The sequence below is a fragment of the Mytilus edulis genome, chromosome 8 (assembly GCF_963676685.1).
Source record: "Mytilus edulis chromosome 8, xbMytEdul2.2, whole genome shotgun sequence".
Classification (NCBI taxonomy): Eukaryota; Metazoa; Mollusca; class Bivalvia; order Mytilida; family Mytilidae; genus Mytilus; species Mytilus edulis.
In genome coordinates, this window is record NC_092351.1 from 88,305,479 (window position 1) to 88,324,342 (window position 18,864).

Below are 18,864 nucleotides of genomic sequence, written 5' to 3' on the forward strand. Positions count from 1 at the left end.
AATGACTGGTAGCTTATTCCGATTGTAATCCCAATCCTTCGTCACGGCTTCAGACAAAGACTCCGACCATTGTAATCCAAATCCTTCGTCACGGCTTCAGACAAAGACTCCGACCATTTAATGGCGAAAATAGCGACACAACATCTACAAATATATTATGCTTCTTATAATGGAATTATGTATCCGCTGAGCTTCTGTTTCCCAGGGCCAGCATCCGATATATTTTGGAAGCAATAATGTTAATAAGGATATTATATTGATATATAAGGAAATGACATTATAAGGAATAAGAATAAGGTGGAAATAAGGAATAAGAATAATGTGGAAATAAGGAATAAGGAATGGACAATAATGTGGAAATAAGGAATAAGGAATGGACAATAATGTGGAAATAAGGAATAAGGAATGGACTATAAGGTTTAATTATATATACTAGGGACTTGCCAATTATGTTTCTCGGCAGTCCCATTCTTTGTCAAGCCGTGGCCGTACAATTTTGTACTTTTGCCAAATAAAATATTTCTTACTTTATATATTTGTATGTCATTTGGCCCCACGTTGTCTCAGATAATTAATACTATGATAGAAATATATTTTTCCAACAGTAATACAGCATTCCTGTAAAATTGTTTCGTTTTTGCATTTGTTTTGACTAGATTTTTCTACTGGAAGTATCCGTGAATTGAAATTGCACCCATGACCTTTGACCTCGATTTAAAAAAAATGCACCATAATTTCTTTTGACGACCGGGATATTTAGAAAGTACACATTCTTAGCTTTCCAGTGATATACAATTTAGCCGTGTGTTAGGTAGGTGCATTAAAAATGTAAATTTGGCTCTCATATCACTCGCCTAATATTAGTTATAAATAAAGTTGAATTCTTTGATTCGCTGTTTTAAGTCATGCCGGCTAACAAATCGAAAACTACCTATACGCCTTATTTTAAGTCCAGATTTTTTGTATTCGTATTGACATCTTAGATAGTCATACTGATTAAAATACTACAATAGGGAACAATATGACAATGATTGATTTAGAAGTGTCAACCCTTTGATTATGACCCGTGTATATAGCAAAATCCTAAATACACCGTTTTGTGGTGCGCCTGTAAGATGCGCAACGTACAGATAAGGTAATAGGTAACAGGTGAATATATTATTTATATCGATATCGGATTCTACCCGGAACTTGTTAACGGGTCTGGAGTGGTGTAAATTCTAATCAACACCATTGTTCTAATATTAGCTATATATAAAGTTGAATTCTTTGGTTTGTCATTTTTACCCCATGACGGCTGACAAACTCGACCTCGTTATTTTAGTATTATAGATATATACAAAAATATTTGATCTTGACAGTTTCTTTTGTAGGTAAACGTGCTTCGTTTGGTGAAGAGATATTTTGAAATGGAATTCTTTTATAGAGATATTGTCAAGATTTTACAAATGAATCATGCCATTAGTATATCACTTCGTCAGGTTAAGAGGTATTTAAAAGAAATGAATCTTGCTCGTAGAAAAGACTACTCAAATATTCGATCTGTATTTAACTTTGTTCATACGCAAGTCACTTCATACGGACCAGCGCATGGATATCGTTGGATGTATCAGAAGTGTAAGCGGCACGGGTTTAAAATAAAAAGAGACCACATTAGCCTCATGCTTAACACAATTGATCCAGAGGGGGTATATCTTAGAGCCCGGCGAAGACTAAAAAGAAGAGAATATTTTTCAAGGGGGCCAAATTTTTGTTGGCATTTGGACTCCTACGATAAATTGAAAAGATATGGCTTATGCATCAATGCTTGCATCGATGGGTTTTCCAGGAAAATAATATGGCTCAAAGTTGGTAGATCTAGTAGTAATCCAAAAGTCATAGCTAGGTATTTTATAGACGCAATAAAAGAGCATAGAGGTCATCCATATAGCATGAGAGGTGATATGGGCACAGAAAATGGGCTGGTTGCAGTAATGCAGACGTTGTTTGCTGGAGATGAAGTGACAATACCTTTCATTTACGGAAAAAGCACTATGAACACTAGAATTGAGTCCTGGTGGGGCATTTTGCGAAAGAAGTGCTGTCAAGTATGGATATCAGCGATGAAAGGCCTTCAGGAACGAGGTCAATTTTCAGGAGACAAACTTGACATTAACCTAATTCAATTTTGTTGCATGCAGTTACTTCAGGTACCTTTCTTTTCTATTTGTAGAAATATTTTACCTTCCAATATGAGCTCATGGCAATAGGCTTTCTTTGAAAGATCCTTTTTGATACCAATTTTTGTTGTACGTTTTACTTGTTAAAAACTCTTATTTTGATATAAGGAATGTATTATGTTTTTTAATCAATTCCTCACAAACGGTATTTTAAGGGAAAATATAGATTATTTGATACGTTGCTTGGAGCATAACTACGTAATTGGTTTACACTTCAAAATTGTTTTATTTTAGTTATCAGTTAGGTCATTACACGATCCACTGTATCTACTAAATCATTGGAATGTCACTCCGTATTCATCGTAGTAATCTTCATTTGACTAATTTATTTTAGGATGAAGGATTTGATATCGAGGTGCTTGGGTTTTTTTTTCTATTATCAGTCGTTTAGGTTGTCTGAGCTGCCTGTCAGCAACAGCGAGTGTTCTCTTGTGAATCTTTTTATTTATGTTTTGTCTTCTTTTTCTGTAAACATGGTAAATTGTCTATGATTTTTCTCGATGAATTGGATCCTTTTTAATTCTTATTTAGATTGTACGTTTTACTTGTTCAAAATTGTTATTCTCATCTTGGTATATCAGGGACAGGCTGCATTAAATACGTTTAACCCCGCCTCATATGTTTAAGTGTGCGCCTGTCTTATGCCAGGAACCTTTGTCAGAGTTTGTATTTGAATTAATCTTTTAATTTCTTTCTGGGAGAAGGTTTCTCATTTGGTTTGCCTTGGTGTTAAGTTGGCATATCCTCATGATGCCCTATGGGACCATACATAGACGGTCGTACATGGTGTACATGCTGCATGGCGGCCTCCGTATGTCACGCTTTAATTGTTCGATGATTTGGTATCTGATTGGCATTTATTCCATAAATTGTACCTGACTTCTAATGATTGTAACGTATAGGAGTTTTTGTAATAAGTAATATCCTATTTTAACGTATAAACTCGTAAACGACATACATATCAAATGTGATCTGGAACAGAAAAAAAAATAACATCATAGAAAAAAGTTACCCACATTAGGATTTCTCGGTAACGCGAAATTGTAGAAGAGGGACGAAAGATACCAAAGGGACAGTCAAACTCATAAATCTAAAACAAACTGACAACGCCATGGCTAAAAATGAAAAAGACAAACAAACAACAGCACACACGACACAACATAGAAAACTAAAGAATAAACAACACGAACCCCACCAAAAAACTAGGGGTGATCTCAGGTGCTCCGGAAGGGTAAGCAGATCCTACTCCACATGCGGCACCCGTCGTGTTGCTTATGTGATAACAAATCCGTCTAAGGGGGACGATCCGAGAATTTTGAAAAGGAAGGGTGCTAGAACAAATGAGGGGTGGTGGTGTGCCAGGCTACTATTTGCCGATTTTGGCCTATATTTCACATGAATTTAACAAAATTTTCCAAAAAAAATAGGGTGCACATACCCGGAACACCCACTTCCCCCACCTTTTAATCGTGTGCTGTTGAATCTGGACATATTTTGAGAATGACACATATACTTTCAGTCGACGTTTCGTCTTAATGTATGTTTGCCAATCAGAACCTAGAGAAGACAATTACGCCAACAAAATTGGATTTTTACAGGGACATTTGGAACAAACTGATCAGCCCTACTTCTAACGGTAGTGTACAATTAATGGGGAAGATTTTAATAAGATTGCATTTGAAAATCTTGTGATTTGATTGGCCTTTTGTCCTGATTAAAAATGAAAAATGGCTTTGTCTTTTTTACAGAGCGAACTAGATGACACTGCGCAGGTATGGAACACTCATTATATTAGGAGAAGTAGAGAGTATGTTTTTCATGGACGGCCTGTCAACATGTATCTTTATCCCGACTTGTTCAATGCTGAGGAGCATATTCGACAGGTCGATGACGACGTGCTACACTTTTGTCGATCAGAATGCGCTGAAGAGGACGAGTACCCATGCGAAGAAGAGATTTTTGAGTTGGGATGCATTTACATGGAGGAAAATCTACTGAAACCACCCGAAAACGTCGACGAGTCAGTAGCGCTATACCTAAGTTTGCGTCGCTGGTTTATTCAACAGCTATGAAAATGAAAGAGATACAAAATAAATAAATTGGTTTATGCTCTCGCTCTTTTGTATTTGCATGTAGTGATATACAAAGCAGTACCTTACGAAAATGGGTGTAACCGATGTTCTTCTATCACACAGGTACAAAATATGGTAGTTTTTTTTTTTTATAAAGATCTTGGCTTTTGACTTTGTAAACGTTCCAAAATGATACGTGGAAATAACCATGCTAATGATTTTTGTTGTATATCAGACCGAGTGCGTACATATATAGGTCTTTTGATACTTGAACTGTCAATCAACTGTTTGCTAATTACACTTGTTCCATCTTGTTCCGTATGTCAATTCTCTGAGATATTCTCCAATGCTTCTCTTTCTTTTGCTCTATCTCACACCGTATCCAAACGTTGGTCTTTTGTTCTTTTTGCTAAAAAAAATTCTTCTTCTTTTGCGCTCTCTTGCACCGTATCCCAACCTTTTTCTTTTCTTCTTTTAGCTCAAAATAGCTCTCCTCTCACAACTTATCCCCACCTTTGTCTGTTGTTTTTTTTTTCTCGCTCCAATGGGCTCTTTTCCGTTCCTATTCCCGGTACCCCCGGTGATCTACACTGCTCTGATCCGTGCTCACAACCTTGCTTTTCCTACTTTTGGCGTTATTTTGACAGCAAAGGAGGAGAAGAGAGACTGTGGCCGATGCAAAATGTAACCATGAGTCGTATGAGCAAGGCAACGAGTCATACGAAAAAGCCACGAGTCGTATGAGCAACCATACGAGTAGTATGAGGTACCCTGCGAGCAACGACTCTCTCGGTCTCTTTCACTCACTTGTTAGGTGTTTGTGTCTTGTGTCCAAAATTCCTCAAAAATAGACATGAGTCGTATTAGCATAGCTTTGAGCACTATGAGCAACATTTCGATTCGTATGAAAAAGAGTGGACACACTGAAATGTCTCGCCTGTTCCAGTGTTCATAATATAACTTATGTTGTAAGTATAAAAAACAAGTTTAAACCACAAGCATTATAAATAAATTAACATTTAAATGATCAATGTACATGAGACGAAGGTGAGATAAACCCTTTCAGACAGAAATGTAGTTCATGCACTCATTCCATACAACAAATCTAGTTTACCTATTGCTAAAAGTATCTCCGAATAAACCTCTTAAAAAATAACCTTGACCATGAAATATAGGTCAAGATCAACTTACACCTACTTAACAGACATACACACCTTACAATTATTCCCTACACCAAATATAGTTATACTATCCCTTTAGTATCTGAAAGAAGGCCAAATCAGATAAATGTAACATTGGCCAATGAACCATGACCTTGAGGTCAAGGTCAAATGATTATTGTCAGAATGGAATCCATACACGAAATATAATTGACTTCTGAGAAATAGACCATATCACAAATTTTTAATTTGGCCAGTCAACCATGAAAAAGAGGTCAAGGTCAGATTATTATTGACAGACAGACATGTACACCTTACAAACATTCCATACACCAAATATAATTGACTGGATACTTATAGTATCTGCAAAATAGACCAAAACACCAAAAAAAATATACTTTGACCACTGAATCATGAAAATGAGGTCACGGTCAGATGTCACCTGCCAGTTGGACATGAACAACTTACAATCATTGCACAACCAATTATAGAAGACCTATTGCTTTATAGATATGGACTTATAAAAAAGAAGATGTGGTATGATTGCCAATGAGACAACTATCCACAAAAGACCAAAATGACACAGACATTAACAACTATAGGTCATCGTACGGCCTTCAACAATGAGCAAAGCCCATACCGCATAGTCAGCTATAAGAGGCCCCGATAAGACACGGAAGCTTTCAAATATTCCCACGCAACTAAATTAGCAAATAAATCTGTCGTTCGTCATTACTGTGAAGTTTCAAAACATTTAGCCTAACAGTTTCAGAGGAGAAGATTTTAGAAAATCGGCCAATGAGAATCTAAGATTTGCTATAGCGACCCTGTTTTTCATTGGACCAGAACAAAAATAAGTAAGTTCGTAAAGAACCTTCAACTGAACATTCCTATAAAGTTTCGTTTAAATCCGTCCAGTGGTTTCAAAGAAGAAGATGAAAATGTGAAAAGATTACGACGGACGACGGATGCAACTTGATGGTCAGGTGAGCTTAAAATGTAGCATAAGGACATGAAAGATAGACTGTGCCAAGTTCAAAGTAAATCCCTTCAGTGGTTTTTGAGAGAAAATTTTCGGAATGTTAACAGCGGGCGACATACGATGGAAAGCAAAAGCACAAATAGTCTTCGGCTAGGTATACTAAGCTAAAAAATAAATATCATGAAATCTCCTTCAATATCTTTATTTGGTCAACAAAACTGACAAAATAATATAAAGCTGAAAAATGGGGGCCCGTATGCATAACACATCTTAAGGTTATATTTGTTCGTAAAGGACAGTTTTTTCTTCAAAAGCAATGGACGTCTACTGGTACTCTAAATGGAATTCTTAACTTCAGTATTTTTATGAATACAGGCTCAGGCCATTCTCAGTAATGCATCATACTCAGTACATTTTATATATTGAACTGAAAAGCAAACTTAATCATGTTTACTTAATAATATTTACATTAAAAAGTTACATTCAGTGCATATGATATTAAAGTTTTAATAAAGAAAAAAAGCTAAAAACTTTATGATCTTATTTAAATTGGTCTAAATTTGAAAAAAATGAAAACAAAATTTCGACAGGAATACCTCTGACTCAGAAAAAAAGTGTAATTCACACGGAATAAAAGTGTCAACGAGTTAAAATAATGGTGGAAAGGTTATTTATTGGTTACATGCCTAAAATTACCCCAGTTGCTGGAAACTACTCTGATACTTTCAGAAAGTACTCCTACAGCTTATTAAAAAAAAGGCAAAAAAGGGACATATCTTCCAAGACGAGACATTGGAGCAATGTAATTAATATGCTGACCAATATTTTGATAGCTTTACTGCTTTACAAATACTGAGTCTACCCTCATGATCTATTTCAAGCCATTTGAACATTGTTAGTAAACCCTTTAGATTATGTTTACCTAGTTAAGATCAGGACCCTTTTGATTTTTACAGGGTCAAAGATTTTAATATGTTTATGACATATTTTAATGCCATTTGAACCATGCATGTTTATTTTGTTGAGACAAGTATACACTCTACAGTTATAATCTTCAGTTAAACATATCTAGATTCAGTCAGGCCAGTCACTCAAAGGATGCTGCAGTGATCTAGCATTGATGTAAGCATGGTTAAACAATGTGCATTTAGTCCCTGACAAATTTACATTTTGTTGATTCTTCTTTGAATCATTACATGAAATCATACAATACAATCTTAAAACAATGTGCATCTAGTCCCTGACAAATTTACATTTTGTCGATTCTTCTTTGAATCATTACATGAAATCATACAATACCAACTTATTGAATGTAAGTGATAAAAGCAAAAGAAAGGAATGTCCAAACTTCAATCAAAGAAGTGACTAAACATAATCCATCTCCCACATGTTTGTTTTGAATATGTTCATAAAGTCTTCTCTGAGGTCAGCAACAGACTCATAACAAGATGGCAGTTGTGGCATATTCCCACAAGTCTGAGCTGTGGGTCTCCTCTCAAAACCTGAAAGCATACTAAATGCTACATTTAATTGGTAACACATGAGGTTTGATCCAGTACAAAAACGCATAAAGTTTTGAAGTCCTTTCTCGTCTAAACTTTTTATAAACTTTTAACGATAACCAGCCACAATCTGTTCTTTGAGTTCAAGAACATCAGGAAACTTTAGAAGTTTCAACACTTTTGCAACTGTTGGGTTCTTGTCTTCATAAACTCTTGAACTCTTAGCTGGACTGTTTGTGGAGTTAATGATGAAGTCTTTGAAGGTGATTCATTTGATGGATCAGAAGATAAGTTAGCGACTTGTTTATTTACTTGTAGTAATTTGTGATCAGGTAAACTATCATCGGATGGAGATTCCATTTCAGAACAGCCCACAACAGTTGTTGGTAACTTCTTGCTGTATATGTAAAATCGTAGAAGTTTTGATCCTGTCAAAGTATATAGGTCTCCAATTGTGCAATCATTGTCCATTCTGCCTCCCATAAAATTTCTGACTTCAAATTGAAAATCTGTTACGTTTCCTCTTTTCGATTTGCCATTCAGGAAAAATACCTTCTTCCCATGTTGCAGGATATCATCTTGCATCCAGGTCTTCGGTGCATTGATGTATCTTACGCCTCCACCATTTAGTGTCCTGACTTGACGATATTCACTACTTCTGTAATCGTAATCAAACCACCCAATTTCAATCTTCCTCTCTTGCTTTTTGGCATTGTCATTCCCTTTCAGCTTTCAATAAAGAATGAAGAACGAATGTACAAAAACAAAGAAATTAAACAACTAAACACTCTTTATTCAATGTTTACTTTTTAGCTCATTTTTTTTCAATTGCTAAATATGTGATAAATAGATTATTATTCACTGTAAATTATTCCTGTACATGCACACAGTTGCTTACATTACTCAGTTGCTTACCCATGCTACACTACACAAGTATTGGTACTCCAGATCTATATAGTGGAGGAAAGAATAAAGAAGAAGAAGAATATGGCATTTTCCATATCGACCCTATTATCAGCCCTTGACCCATATCTATACCTTGGGCTAAAGCCCTTGGTCCGATATGAGAGTCTTTGGCTATTAATTGGGCCGATATGGAAAATGCCATGTAATAATCTTTAATAATACCATTTTCAAAATATATCCAATTAACAGCAAATATGGTCAATTTTGAAGTTTAAGGGGATAAACCCCAAATAAGGGATTGTCGTACGACTTGCCGTACAATGGAGACTTTAGCAGATCTTCTAATTCGGTAGAAGGAATGTTGACTCCTTTAGTCTCTACATGGCCTGGGACTATAATACTAACGGGACTGGAAACCGTTACACCAATCAGTGTAATAATATCTGCATCACAGCCGTTAGAACGAGACTTTACCTGCGCTATTTATTGATGCGCCATATTGTTTTGACAGTGACATCGTGCCTTGATCTTATAATTTCGGTAATTTGTTTTTCTATTTTATAGTTACAATGTATTAGTAATGATTATCCTTAACATAAACATGATTACTTTAATGATAAAAGATATCCCGATCTTTGACAGTTAATATAAATCACCAAATCCCGCCTTAATTGTAAAAATTAACATATAAACATTGAAATTTTCAGGATTAAAATAGCGTGGGGACGATGTGGAAAAAAGTATATGATTCATAAAATGTCTTATAACTTTTGATTGAAAAGAATTACGCAAGTTCGGTTTGTTGTAAAGTCATATTTATAGGTGATAGTTTGGATTTGCCTTTTTTTATTTTTTAGTATAATAGTCCCAGATATGGCCAAATAGGCTGTCCACATCTCCAAGGTCTATTTTGTAGTAACGGCAGCCATGTTTTTCGGAAAATGGCTATGTGCGACACAATTTTTTTAGAAAATATACCCTAAAGAGGATTGTGGCAATGTTTCGTCTAAATCCCTTTAGTGGCTTCATACTTTTGTTAACTTAACAGATAAACAAAATGGACACCATTGAGTGATGACAATAGCTTTAATACAAGCACCTTCGGTCCAGGTGAGCTCACAAGAGAAAGTTGTGGTGGGGACACAAATTGGTTTAAATTCATATGCATATTATATGCATTCTTGTATGCAACACACTTTCTCATGTTGGTTAACAATCATGTAGAGCGGACACAATTTGGACGGACTGACAATCTAATTACTTTAGGGCTCCTGTTGATAGTCAGCGTGGCCTTAATTAACAGTGTGACATGTGGATGACAAATAGACAGACATTTGTATACCATAAAACTTCCAGCAAAATAATTTAAAGAGCTTATAAACATGATTAAAACTGTGAAAGTATAAATAAACTCATCATAGATACCAGGACAAAATTTAGTATATACGCCAGACGCGCGTTTCGTCTACAAAAGACTCATCATTGACGCTCGAATCCAAAAAAGTTAAAAAGGCCAAATAAAGTACAAAGTTGAAGAGCATTGAGGACCAAAATTCATAAAAGTTTTGCCAAATCCAGCTAAGGTAATCTATGCCTGAGGTAGTATAAAGTACCCCAAATTATAATGTAGTATTGTGTATTGAAATGTGAATATACATGTAATAATGATAATGTACCTTCTCTTCTCCAATTGTTTGTATTGATTCATCTGATGCATTTCCATTTCTTAAAAATTCAAATACTTCACAGTAGTCATCCATTTCTTTCTGTAAAACAAAGACAAATATCAATATGATAATAACATCAAGAGTAATAACAAAATTACCGAACTGATGAGCAAAAATCCAGGGCAGTAGTCAATAAATAAAAACAATAAATTTAAAAAATCGATAAATAACGCTTATCAGGGGCAATAACTCTTCCATGGAGAAAACACATACCTTTGAATTCAATTAAATAATATTAAATCAGGCCGTTGCGCAAAAATATGGAAATTCGCCAACAATGGGAGAAAAGATGTTCCCCATTTTGAGAAACAGATAATCGTATGGAAAACTTTACTTTAGTTTTTGGGGTTATGGCTGATTAAGTTATACTCAACCAGCACTGACTTAAACATGCTTACTTCAGACTTTTTCATATTCACGACGGGTATTCCTGGCACACGGAACCGCAATATCCATAGCACAGAGTTCTAGTTCTGTAGGTCAGTAGTGAGAATGTGGATCTAGGGAGTCCTCTGCTTTCAGAGATTGACGGAATCGAGATGGCACATAGATTGTGGACATGTCACAATGAATGCACACTTACTGTCTGTGTATTAAATCTGGACAGAAAGGACCGTAGGCAAATAAAACTCTGTTGAGTCAGAAAATTTCAGTGCGTGAAATTTTATTTATTTATTGCACACATCGAAACAAAGCATGTTTTTCCCAAGATACAGGAATTTACGGTTAATCCAGCTATTTTGGAGAAGGGCAGCACTGTTGCATGGACCATTTGATTTTCAGGGGTGGGGGGATGGGTTGGCTTTTCATGTGGACCCAGATTTTTTTCCCCAGCAAATTTAGGGCCAGGATAATTTTATCTAAGAAAACCCAGATGCCTCCCCCCTCCCCCTCAGAAAAATCAAATGGTCTGTACCTTTGAGGCCCACTTTTCTCTTTGAGCATGTTGAGATCAATTTATTCCACCCTTCCTGGACAAATAATTTCCCCCCTCAAATTTCAGGATATTATAAATAGTCAGGCCCCCTGAAGTAAAAATGGTCGGTCCTTTAGGGATATTTGAACTTGAATCCGGGTCTGTTTGCTCTAATTCACGTTGCCCTAGGACCTGTTCACTCTACTTCTTGTTTGTCCTATGTCCGTTCACTCTGATGTTTCATACATGTTTCATATATTTTATTGTTTGTTGGAAATTCCACCAACTTTTTATCTTGTTTTTGCTGTATATTTTCTCATTTAATTTATCTGCAAGTTATGTAATCACTGTGATACAATTTTATTGTATTGTCTAAATTGTTTTACATGTATATACGTTTGTGTGCTTTGTGATTTTTTTCCCTTCATAAAGTTGTTTTACTGTATTGAGACTTTAAATCAAGGTGTGTCATGACTTATCGTGTTCTGTATTTGATCACATTTATACATTTTATACATTAACTCGGAGAGAACAGACACCATGTATTTTCTCTTCATAATATATAAATGGTTTTACATTACGAATTTTTGGGCCCCTTTATAGCTGGCTGTTCCATGTGAGCCAAGGCTCTGTGTTGAAGGCCGTACCTTGACCTATAATGGTTTACTTTTATAAATTGTTATTTGGATGGAGAGTTGTCTCATTGGCATTCACACCACATCTTCCTATATCTACATGTATCATGTCTATGTATATATGTTACAGTGAATTTGTATAATCAGGCATTATGTAGAATCCCTGATTTTTATGGGAATATGTAGAATCACTGAAATCATTAGTAATTATATATAATCCCTGAAAATGACCAGTGATTTTACATACTCACTGAACATGTTAATGATTATTATACAAACTCCCTAATATGATTTCAGGGATAATCAATAATTTAAGATTCCTTTGTTTAATAATCTTATTTTAATATAATAGACAAATTATAATATTTTTCTTTCATATTCCTTTCCAAATGAGATAAATCTGCTTTTAAACACAGAGGGTGATCTTAAAGATATAACTTACAGGGTTTTTAGAAAAAGTTGAAGCTGACTTCACAATTACTAAAGTATTTTTAATTGGAAACGAACCTAGGGCGAACGAAATCCATGGGCGAACGAATCCACCACAAACTGACCTAGGCCAGGGCGAACATGTAACTAGAGTGAAACGGTCCAGTTACCCTTTAACTTGAAATGCCGGAGTGAGGAGGGGGGGGATTTGATTTATTTTTCTCAGTAAGAATATGGATTTATAACGTTGGTGAGACAATGCCAGAACATTTAATTATTCTTTGAGATGGCATTATTATTCTGTATGAAAGATCTTTGCATACAGCATAATAATGCCACCTCAGAAAAGATCCTCTATCAAATTCGTAGGAAGTCATCCCAGAAAAAAAATAATTAAAAAAGCCTTGCCAGACGTCATATGCATAGACGTAGAAAGGCGTCCCAGAAAAAAAATTAAAATAGCCTTGCCAGACGTCATAATTATTTTGACTAGTCTTTTTCCTGAAAAGTCAGGATCGCAATGAGTGTTGTTTGTTTCGGAACTTTAAACAAAAGCCCCCCTGTTTAAGATTTAAATGGTCGGTCCTTTATAAAACTTAGTATGGCTGATCACTGGTATCCGGTCGTTCCGGCCCCAAACCGATCCGGCCCCAAGTCAATCCGGCCCCAAGTCGATCCGGCCCAAGTCGTTCCGGCCCACGTCGATCCGGCCCCATAATAAAATATGAATAAACTATATTCACTATATGGAGGAATTTGTGACAAATTTGAACTGTATAAACGGAATTTGCAAAAAGTGTCGATGATGGATCACAACAGGTAAACGAAGTATTGAAGTACCAGTTAAAGAACTACTTTAAATCGATACGTAACTGAGTGTTAGTTTAGTCTTAGATGCATGATTTTTTTATTAGTTGTTAGTGGCTTTGAACTATAGTTATTGTGTCTATTTGTACAGCAGCTCCAATGATATTTTAAAATGTGAAGATATTTTCAAAGTTGACTTTGAATGTCATGGCGATTTTTATTTTATTTACTTCTCACACAGAGTAGCTCAATAAATATTTACAGTCCAATGGAACCGTAAAAATTTAACTCATCATTAATGTCTTGTTTAACCAAATCATTAGTCTATAATTGGTTTGTTTATTCAATAATTGTCTGATGATTGTGAACTAAGGTAATGCCAATCGTAATCACTTAATTCAATCAAATCCTGATTAATTAAAGTTACGTTATCAACAAGGTCTTTGTAGTTTGATCTTTTGTTTGGTGTTTGGTGTTTATATAATAATAATTAATTGTATTTTTTTCAGGTAACATCAGAGGCTTCTATAACACATGTTACACTTGTTTTTCTTTTGTAATATCGAATATAGTCAATTTATTTTTTTCTTAAAATTGACAATACTTTGAATAGTTGTGTGTAGATAAAATAAACCCAAGTAATATGAGTATCCATTATTCTTTATTGCAAGAAAATAACAAACCAAAGACACTAAATGCACATGTTGGTCCCATAATACACAAGGAAAAGCCATTGTGATATAAAAACAAACGCATTCTGTCTTCTCTTTTATAGAAAGAACTAGGCAAATCTAACAACATTTCTCAATTTGAGAATTTTAAGAACTTTTAAAAAAGAAAAACAAAATTTGTATGTATCAGCTTGGGGATCGGCCTGTACCGTTGTGTATGTAGCTATTTGTTATAACACAAGATAAAAGACGTATTGGATTACAGTCGGCGTTTTACGTTTCCGCAAAAAAAAAAATCTACGTTTCCGCAAAAAAAAAGTCTACGTTTCCGGAAATAAATACCTTACTACTTTTCCGCGAAAATAGTAACCATTCCGGAAAAAATATATTAAAGATAATTAATCTGAGTACCTTGAACCGTTGATTGTAGTAGCATGAAATTTTTGTAATAGCAGTATGCATTGCGCATTTAAAGTCAATTTATCTACCTCGGGCTGGAGATTTAGTCTTCGGGTTGTGCACAAATCAATAAGCAGATCCCACATTTTGATAAAAAGTGGAAGTAACACAAACACAAGAGGAATGAAGTTGCCATTTTACACCCATGTATCGAATAGTTAACCGTGCCATCCATGCAAATATCACTTGAGTTATTTCATTACATAGACAATCAAAGACATTTCAAGTTGGCGAAACACAAAAATATAACGATTCCGACATCATCATCTTTCACTAAGGTGAAACTTTCATATTTTTTTTACTTCTAGTATATTGTAGATAGAAGATCAGAACCCTTTTTGTATGCTCATCTAAAGAAAATATTTTTCAAAGGCCTTTTTTTTTTACCGTACACAGTACACCTTTTACATTATAATTAAAAGAAATCAGAAACATTTATGAATTACAATTAATATATATCTTTATTTTTATTCCTTATAAATATATTTTTTATTGGGGCCGGATCGACTTTACATATGGGCCGGATAGACGTGGGGCCGGATCGACTTGGGCCGGATCGACGTGGGGCCGGATCGACCCGAACGCCTGATCACTTAACATCTTGAATGTGTCGAAGTGACTGCAAACTTCTGCAAAAATAGTGGTGAAAAATACGCTATATTCTAACATGTCTTACCTAGTTCATGGAAAGTATAATAAAGGGGAAAGATACGAACCTTATTGTATGTGTATAATACCTCCTACTAAGGAGCATCACCATAAGGTATGCTGTAGAGGAGGACATATTAGCACATTGTTTCGGGCCGTGACAGATTAATGTGAGCATTTGCCTATCCAGTTTCAAAGACAGGCCGTAACGGGTCTTACTAACAGAAAGTTAACCATCCCAAAACTTAAATAAACAATACAAGACCATGCTTGCATAATTAAATGCATGCATGTTAGGGTGCCATTAAAACAAGAAATGAAACAAAACGAAACGTAACGAAACGAATTAATAACCGAAACAAAACAAAACACATTGAAATAAAATAAGAATTTGAGTAATACACTAAAAGAGAAATAACTTTATTAGCCTCATATACCATATATATACGAACCCATAAATACATTGACACTCACCATAGGCACTTGTCTCAGAATTTTCAAGCTATTATATGTATATCTTTTTTACCAAGAGTTTTTGGAAATCGTTTTTATATATCATATCTCATAACTATATATAGGGTCTATATTTTTGACTGAAATAGTTTAGGTACATCGCAAAATACGCATATAAAAAAAAGAAGAGGTGGTATGCTTCCCAATGAGAAAACTCTCCACAAGGGACCAAAAATGACACAGAAATTAACAACTATAGGTCACCGTACGGCCTTTTACAATGAGCAAAGCTCATACCGCATAGTCAGTTGTAAAAGGCCCCGAAATGACAAATGTAAAACAATGCAAACAAGAAAACTAAGGCCCTAATTAATGTATAATAAATGAACGAAAAATAAATATGTTTGTTTAATGTGTTACATATTTGTATTTCGTTCATTTTTTATATAAATAAGGTCGTTAGTTTTCTCGTTTGAAATGTTTTATATTGTCATATCGGGGCCTTCTATAGCTGAGTATGCGGTATGGAATTTGCTCATTGTTGAAGGCCGGACGGTGATCTATAGTTGTTAATTGTGGAGAGTTGTCTCATTGGCAATTATACCACCTCTTATTTTCTATATGTAACACAACAACAAACGACAACCACTGAATTACAGGCTCCTGACTTGGGACAGGCACATACATACATAATGTGGCGGGGTTAAACATGTTAGCCGGATCCCAACCCTCCCTTAACCTAGGACAGTGGTGTAACAGTACAAGTTCTACATAAGACATGTTTGTTTACTGTAAAAATTGACTAATTGACGAATTTGTGAAATTGCTTCACTCACATATTGCCATACAGATTTCTTACCCGTATCATATGTTCCTATGTGAATGCACCTATAATAGTGAAACATCCTGATCACATCAAATATTGGAAGTAACTTTCCGGGCTTCTTTATCATGCATATCGAGTGAACAGTCATTCAAACAAGCTTTGAAACACACAAATCATACTTACTCCTTCCGCCGGGTTGCCTGCCACCTCTTGATCCGCCATTTTGTAATCAGTTAACAAGTGATAACTAACAATCCGAGATCTCGATTAAATAATCCGAGATAACGATATAATAATCCGAGATCTCAATATAACAGTTTCGTTTTCTCGAGATAACGATATATTAAAGTTTCGTTTTCTCGAGATAACGATATAATAATCCGAGATCTCAATATAACAGTTTCGTTTTCTCAAGATAACGATATATTAAAGTTTCGTTTTCTCGAGATAACGATATAATAATCCGAGATCTCGATATAACAGTTTCGTTATTTCGAGATAACGATATATTAAAGTTTCGTTTTCTCGAGATAACGATATCATAATCCGAGATCTCGATATAACAGTTTCGTTTTCTCGAGATAACGATATATTTTTTATCGAGATCTCGATATATTAAACCGAGATAACGATTTAATAATCCGAGATCTCGATATAACAGTTTCGTTTTATCGAAATAACGATATATTTTTTATCGAGATCTCGATATAACAATTTCGTTTTATCGAGATAACGATATATTTTTTATCGAGATCTCGGTAAAACGGTAATGTTTTATCGTGATCTCGAATTAAAAAAAATATTTTCTAATGTTTTGTGTGTCCCCTTACGGCTTCCGTAAAATAGTGATTATCTATTTGAATTAATCTAAAAAAAAAAAAAAAAAAAAAAAAAAAATTTGAATTTTATATTGTAGTGAAATTTGGGGTTCATTTAAAATTAACTCTGCTGCTTGCAAGAAAAAAAGTGATTATCTATTTGAATTAATATAAAAAAAAAAAAATATTTGAATTTTATATTGTAGTGAAATTTGGGGTTCATTTAAAATTAACTCTGCTGCTTGCAAGAAAAAAAGTGATTATCTATTTGAATTAATCTACATAAATGATTATTTGGAAAAATCACATTTCAGATATTTAAAGTATATTCTTGGTGTAAATAAGAAAGCCTCAAATTTAGCAGTGTTATCAGAGGTTGCAAGATTTCCTCTTTATTTTTCTGTCATTATATCTATGGTAAAATATGTACACAGGCTTAACAAGTTGGACAAAGGGTTACTTTATGATGCTTATGTTTGTAATAAAATTTTAGATGCAGAAAACATTAATTGTTGGTATTCATCTATGAAATATGTACTTCAATCACTTGATATACAAAATTTAGATACAAAGCTCAATAAATTAATTAAATTTGTAAAAGGTAAACTTTGTAATAGTTTTAAAACATTTTGGTTGGTCAAAAGATCTGAAACCTTATCACAAGGTAATAGTAAATTAGAAAATTATTTCAACCTCAAGACTGACTTTGTAAAGGAGGCTTATTTATCAATTAAAGATTTTAGTATAAGAAGAGCTATATGTAAAATGAGAATAAGTGCTCATGATCTTAGAATTGAGAAAGATAGATATAGTAAAAAATACATTGAGAGAACTTAACGTCTATGTCATCACTGCTTATCACATGGATCAAATTCTATTGAAGATGAGACCCATTTTACAGTAAATTGTCCATTATTTGATGAACAGAGGAAATTATTATTTGATAAAGTTATCACTTTTTGTACTAATTTTAAAGAACTACCTAATGATAAGAAATATTTCTGGCTGTTCACAAATGAGCATTTACCAACTCTCATTTGCCTAGGAAATTACATTATTAAAGGTTTAGAAATAAGATCCAGATGTAAACAAAATCTTGAACTGAATTTTAATGTGCGTATTGTTATGCGTTTACTTTCAGGGGTTAAAAAATCCACTAGCCCGACGCCCGGGACTAGATCATTTGCGCCTCGGGCAATCAAAACTTTAACCCAATATGCCCGACGGACTAGTAACAAAACATTATTGTCGTTTCCAAAACAGATAGTGGAAAATCCCTTCATCCCTATTCTATCTTAGTCAATCAGATTCAATTACGTCATCCGGGATTCGAAGCATTTGAACTGGTTTGTACAGGTCTAGGGTTGCATTCAATATCGTAGCGGCTACTTAGGGCTATGCAGATTTATGACTATTGAACGAGTAGCTAGCCTAGCTGCTACATAGATATTGATAGCAGCTAGGCTAGCTACTCGTTCAGTAGACAAAAATCTATGTAGCACTGCGTAACCCTACGATATTGAACGCAACTCTGTTGTACAGTTACATGTTTTAAAAATAGAACAAATAACTCAGGGTGGACAGGTATCATCTATTGATTGCAATATCTCACACTTTTAATATCGATTTCTCAG

The 18,864-nt window shown here is 34.6% G+C and overlaps 2 protein-coding genes across 3 annotated transcripts; one reads left to right on the forward strand and one right to left on the reverse strand.

Annotated features, from left to right (window-relative positions):
• The first annotated feature begins 575 nt into the window (after positions 1-575).
• Positions 576-4,333, forward strand: LOC139486545 (uncharacterized). Its single transcript, XM_071271457.1, has 2 exons — positions 576-2,189; positions 3,968-4,333. Exons 1-2 carry the CDS (start codon positions 1,410-1,412, stop codon positions 4,289-4,291), a joined length of 1,104 nt encoding a protein of 367 aa, XP_071127558.1. The 5' UTR covers positions 576-1,409; the 3' UTR covers positions 4,292-4,333.
• A 2,286-nt stretch (positions 4,334-6,619) lies between these two features.
• Positions 6,620-16,793, reverse strand: LOC139486546 (uncharacterized). Of its 2 annotated transcripts, none has more exons than XM_071271458.1 (3): positions 16,596-16,793; positions 10,518-10,607; positions 6,620-8,664 (listed from the first exon to the last, which is right to left on the reverse strand). In XM_071271458.1, exons 1-3 carry the CDS (start codon positions 16,632-16,634, stop codon positions 8,107-8,109), a joined length of 687 nt encoding a protein of 228 aa, XP_071127559.1. In that variant the 5' UTR covers positions 16,635-16,793; the 3' UTR covers positions 6,620-8,106. The 2 variants fall into 2 exon arrangements, with proteins under 2 accessions (XP_071127559.1, XP_071127560.1); XM_071271459.1 differs by lacking the exon at positions 16,596-16,793 and adding an exon at positions 10,967-12,871.
• Positions 16,794-18,864: the final 2,071 nt, after the last annotated feature.

Excerpts from the sequence above, each read along its gene's own strand:
- LOC139486545 (XM_071271457.1), top strand. The coding sequence starts at position 1,410 with ATGGAATTCTTTTATAGAGATATTGTCAAGATTTTACAAATGAATCAT. Across the intron at positions 2,190-3,967 it reads GTTGCATGCAGTTACTTCAG|AGCGAACTAGATGACACTGC; the intron begins GTACCTTTCTTT and ends TCTTTTTTACAG.
- LOC139486546 (XM_071271458.1), bottom strand. The coding sequence starts at position 16,634 with ATGGCGGATCAAGAGGTGGCAGGCAACCCGGCGGAAGGA. Across the intron at positions 10,608-16,595 it reads CAGGCAACCCGGCGGAAGGA|AAAGAAATGGATGACTACTG; the intron begins GTAAGTATGATT and ends TTTGTTTTACAG. Across the intron at positions 8,665-10,517 it reads AAACAATTGGAGAAGAGAAG|CTGAAAGGGAATGACAATGC; the intron begins GTACATTATCAT and ends CTTTATTGAAAG.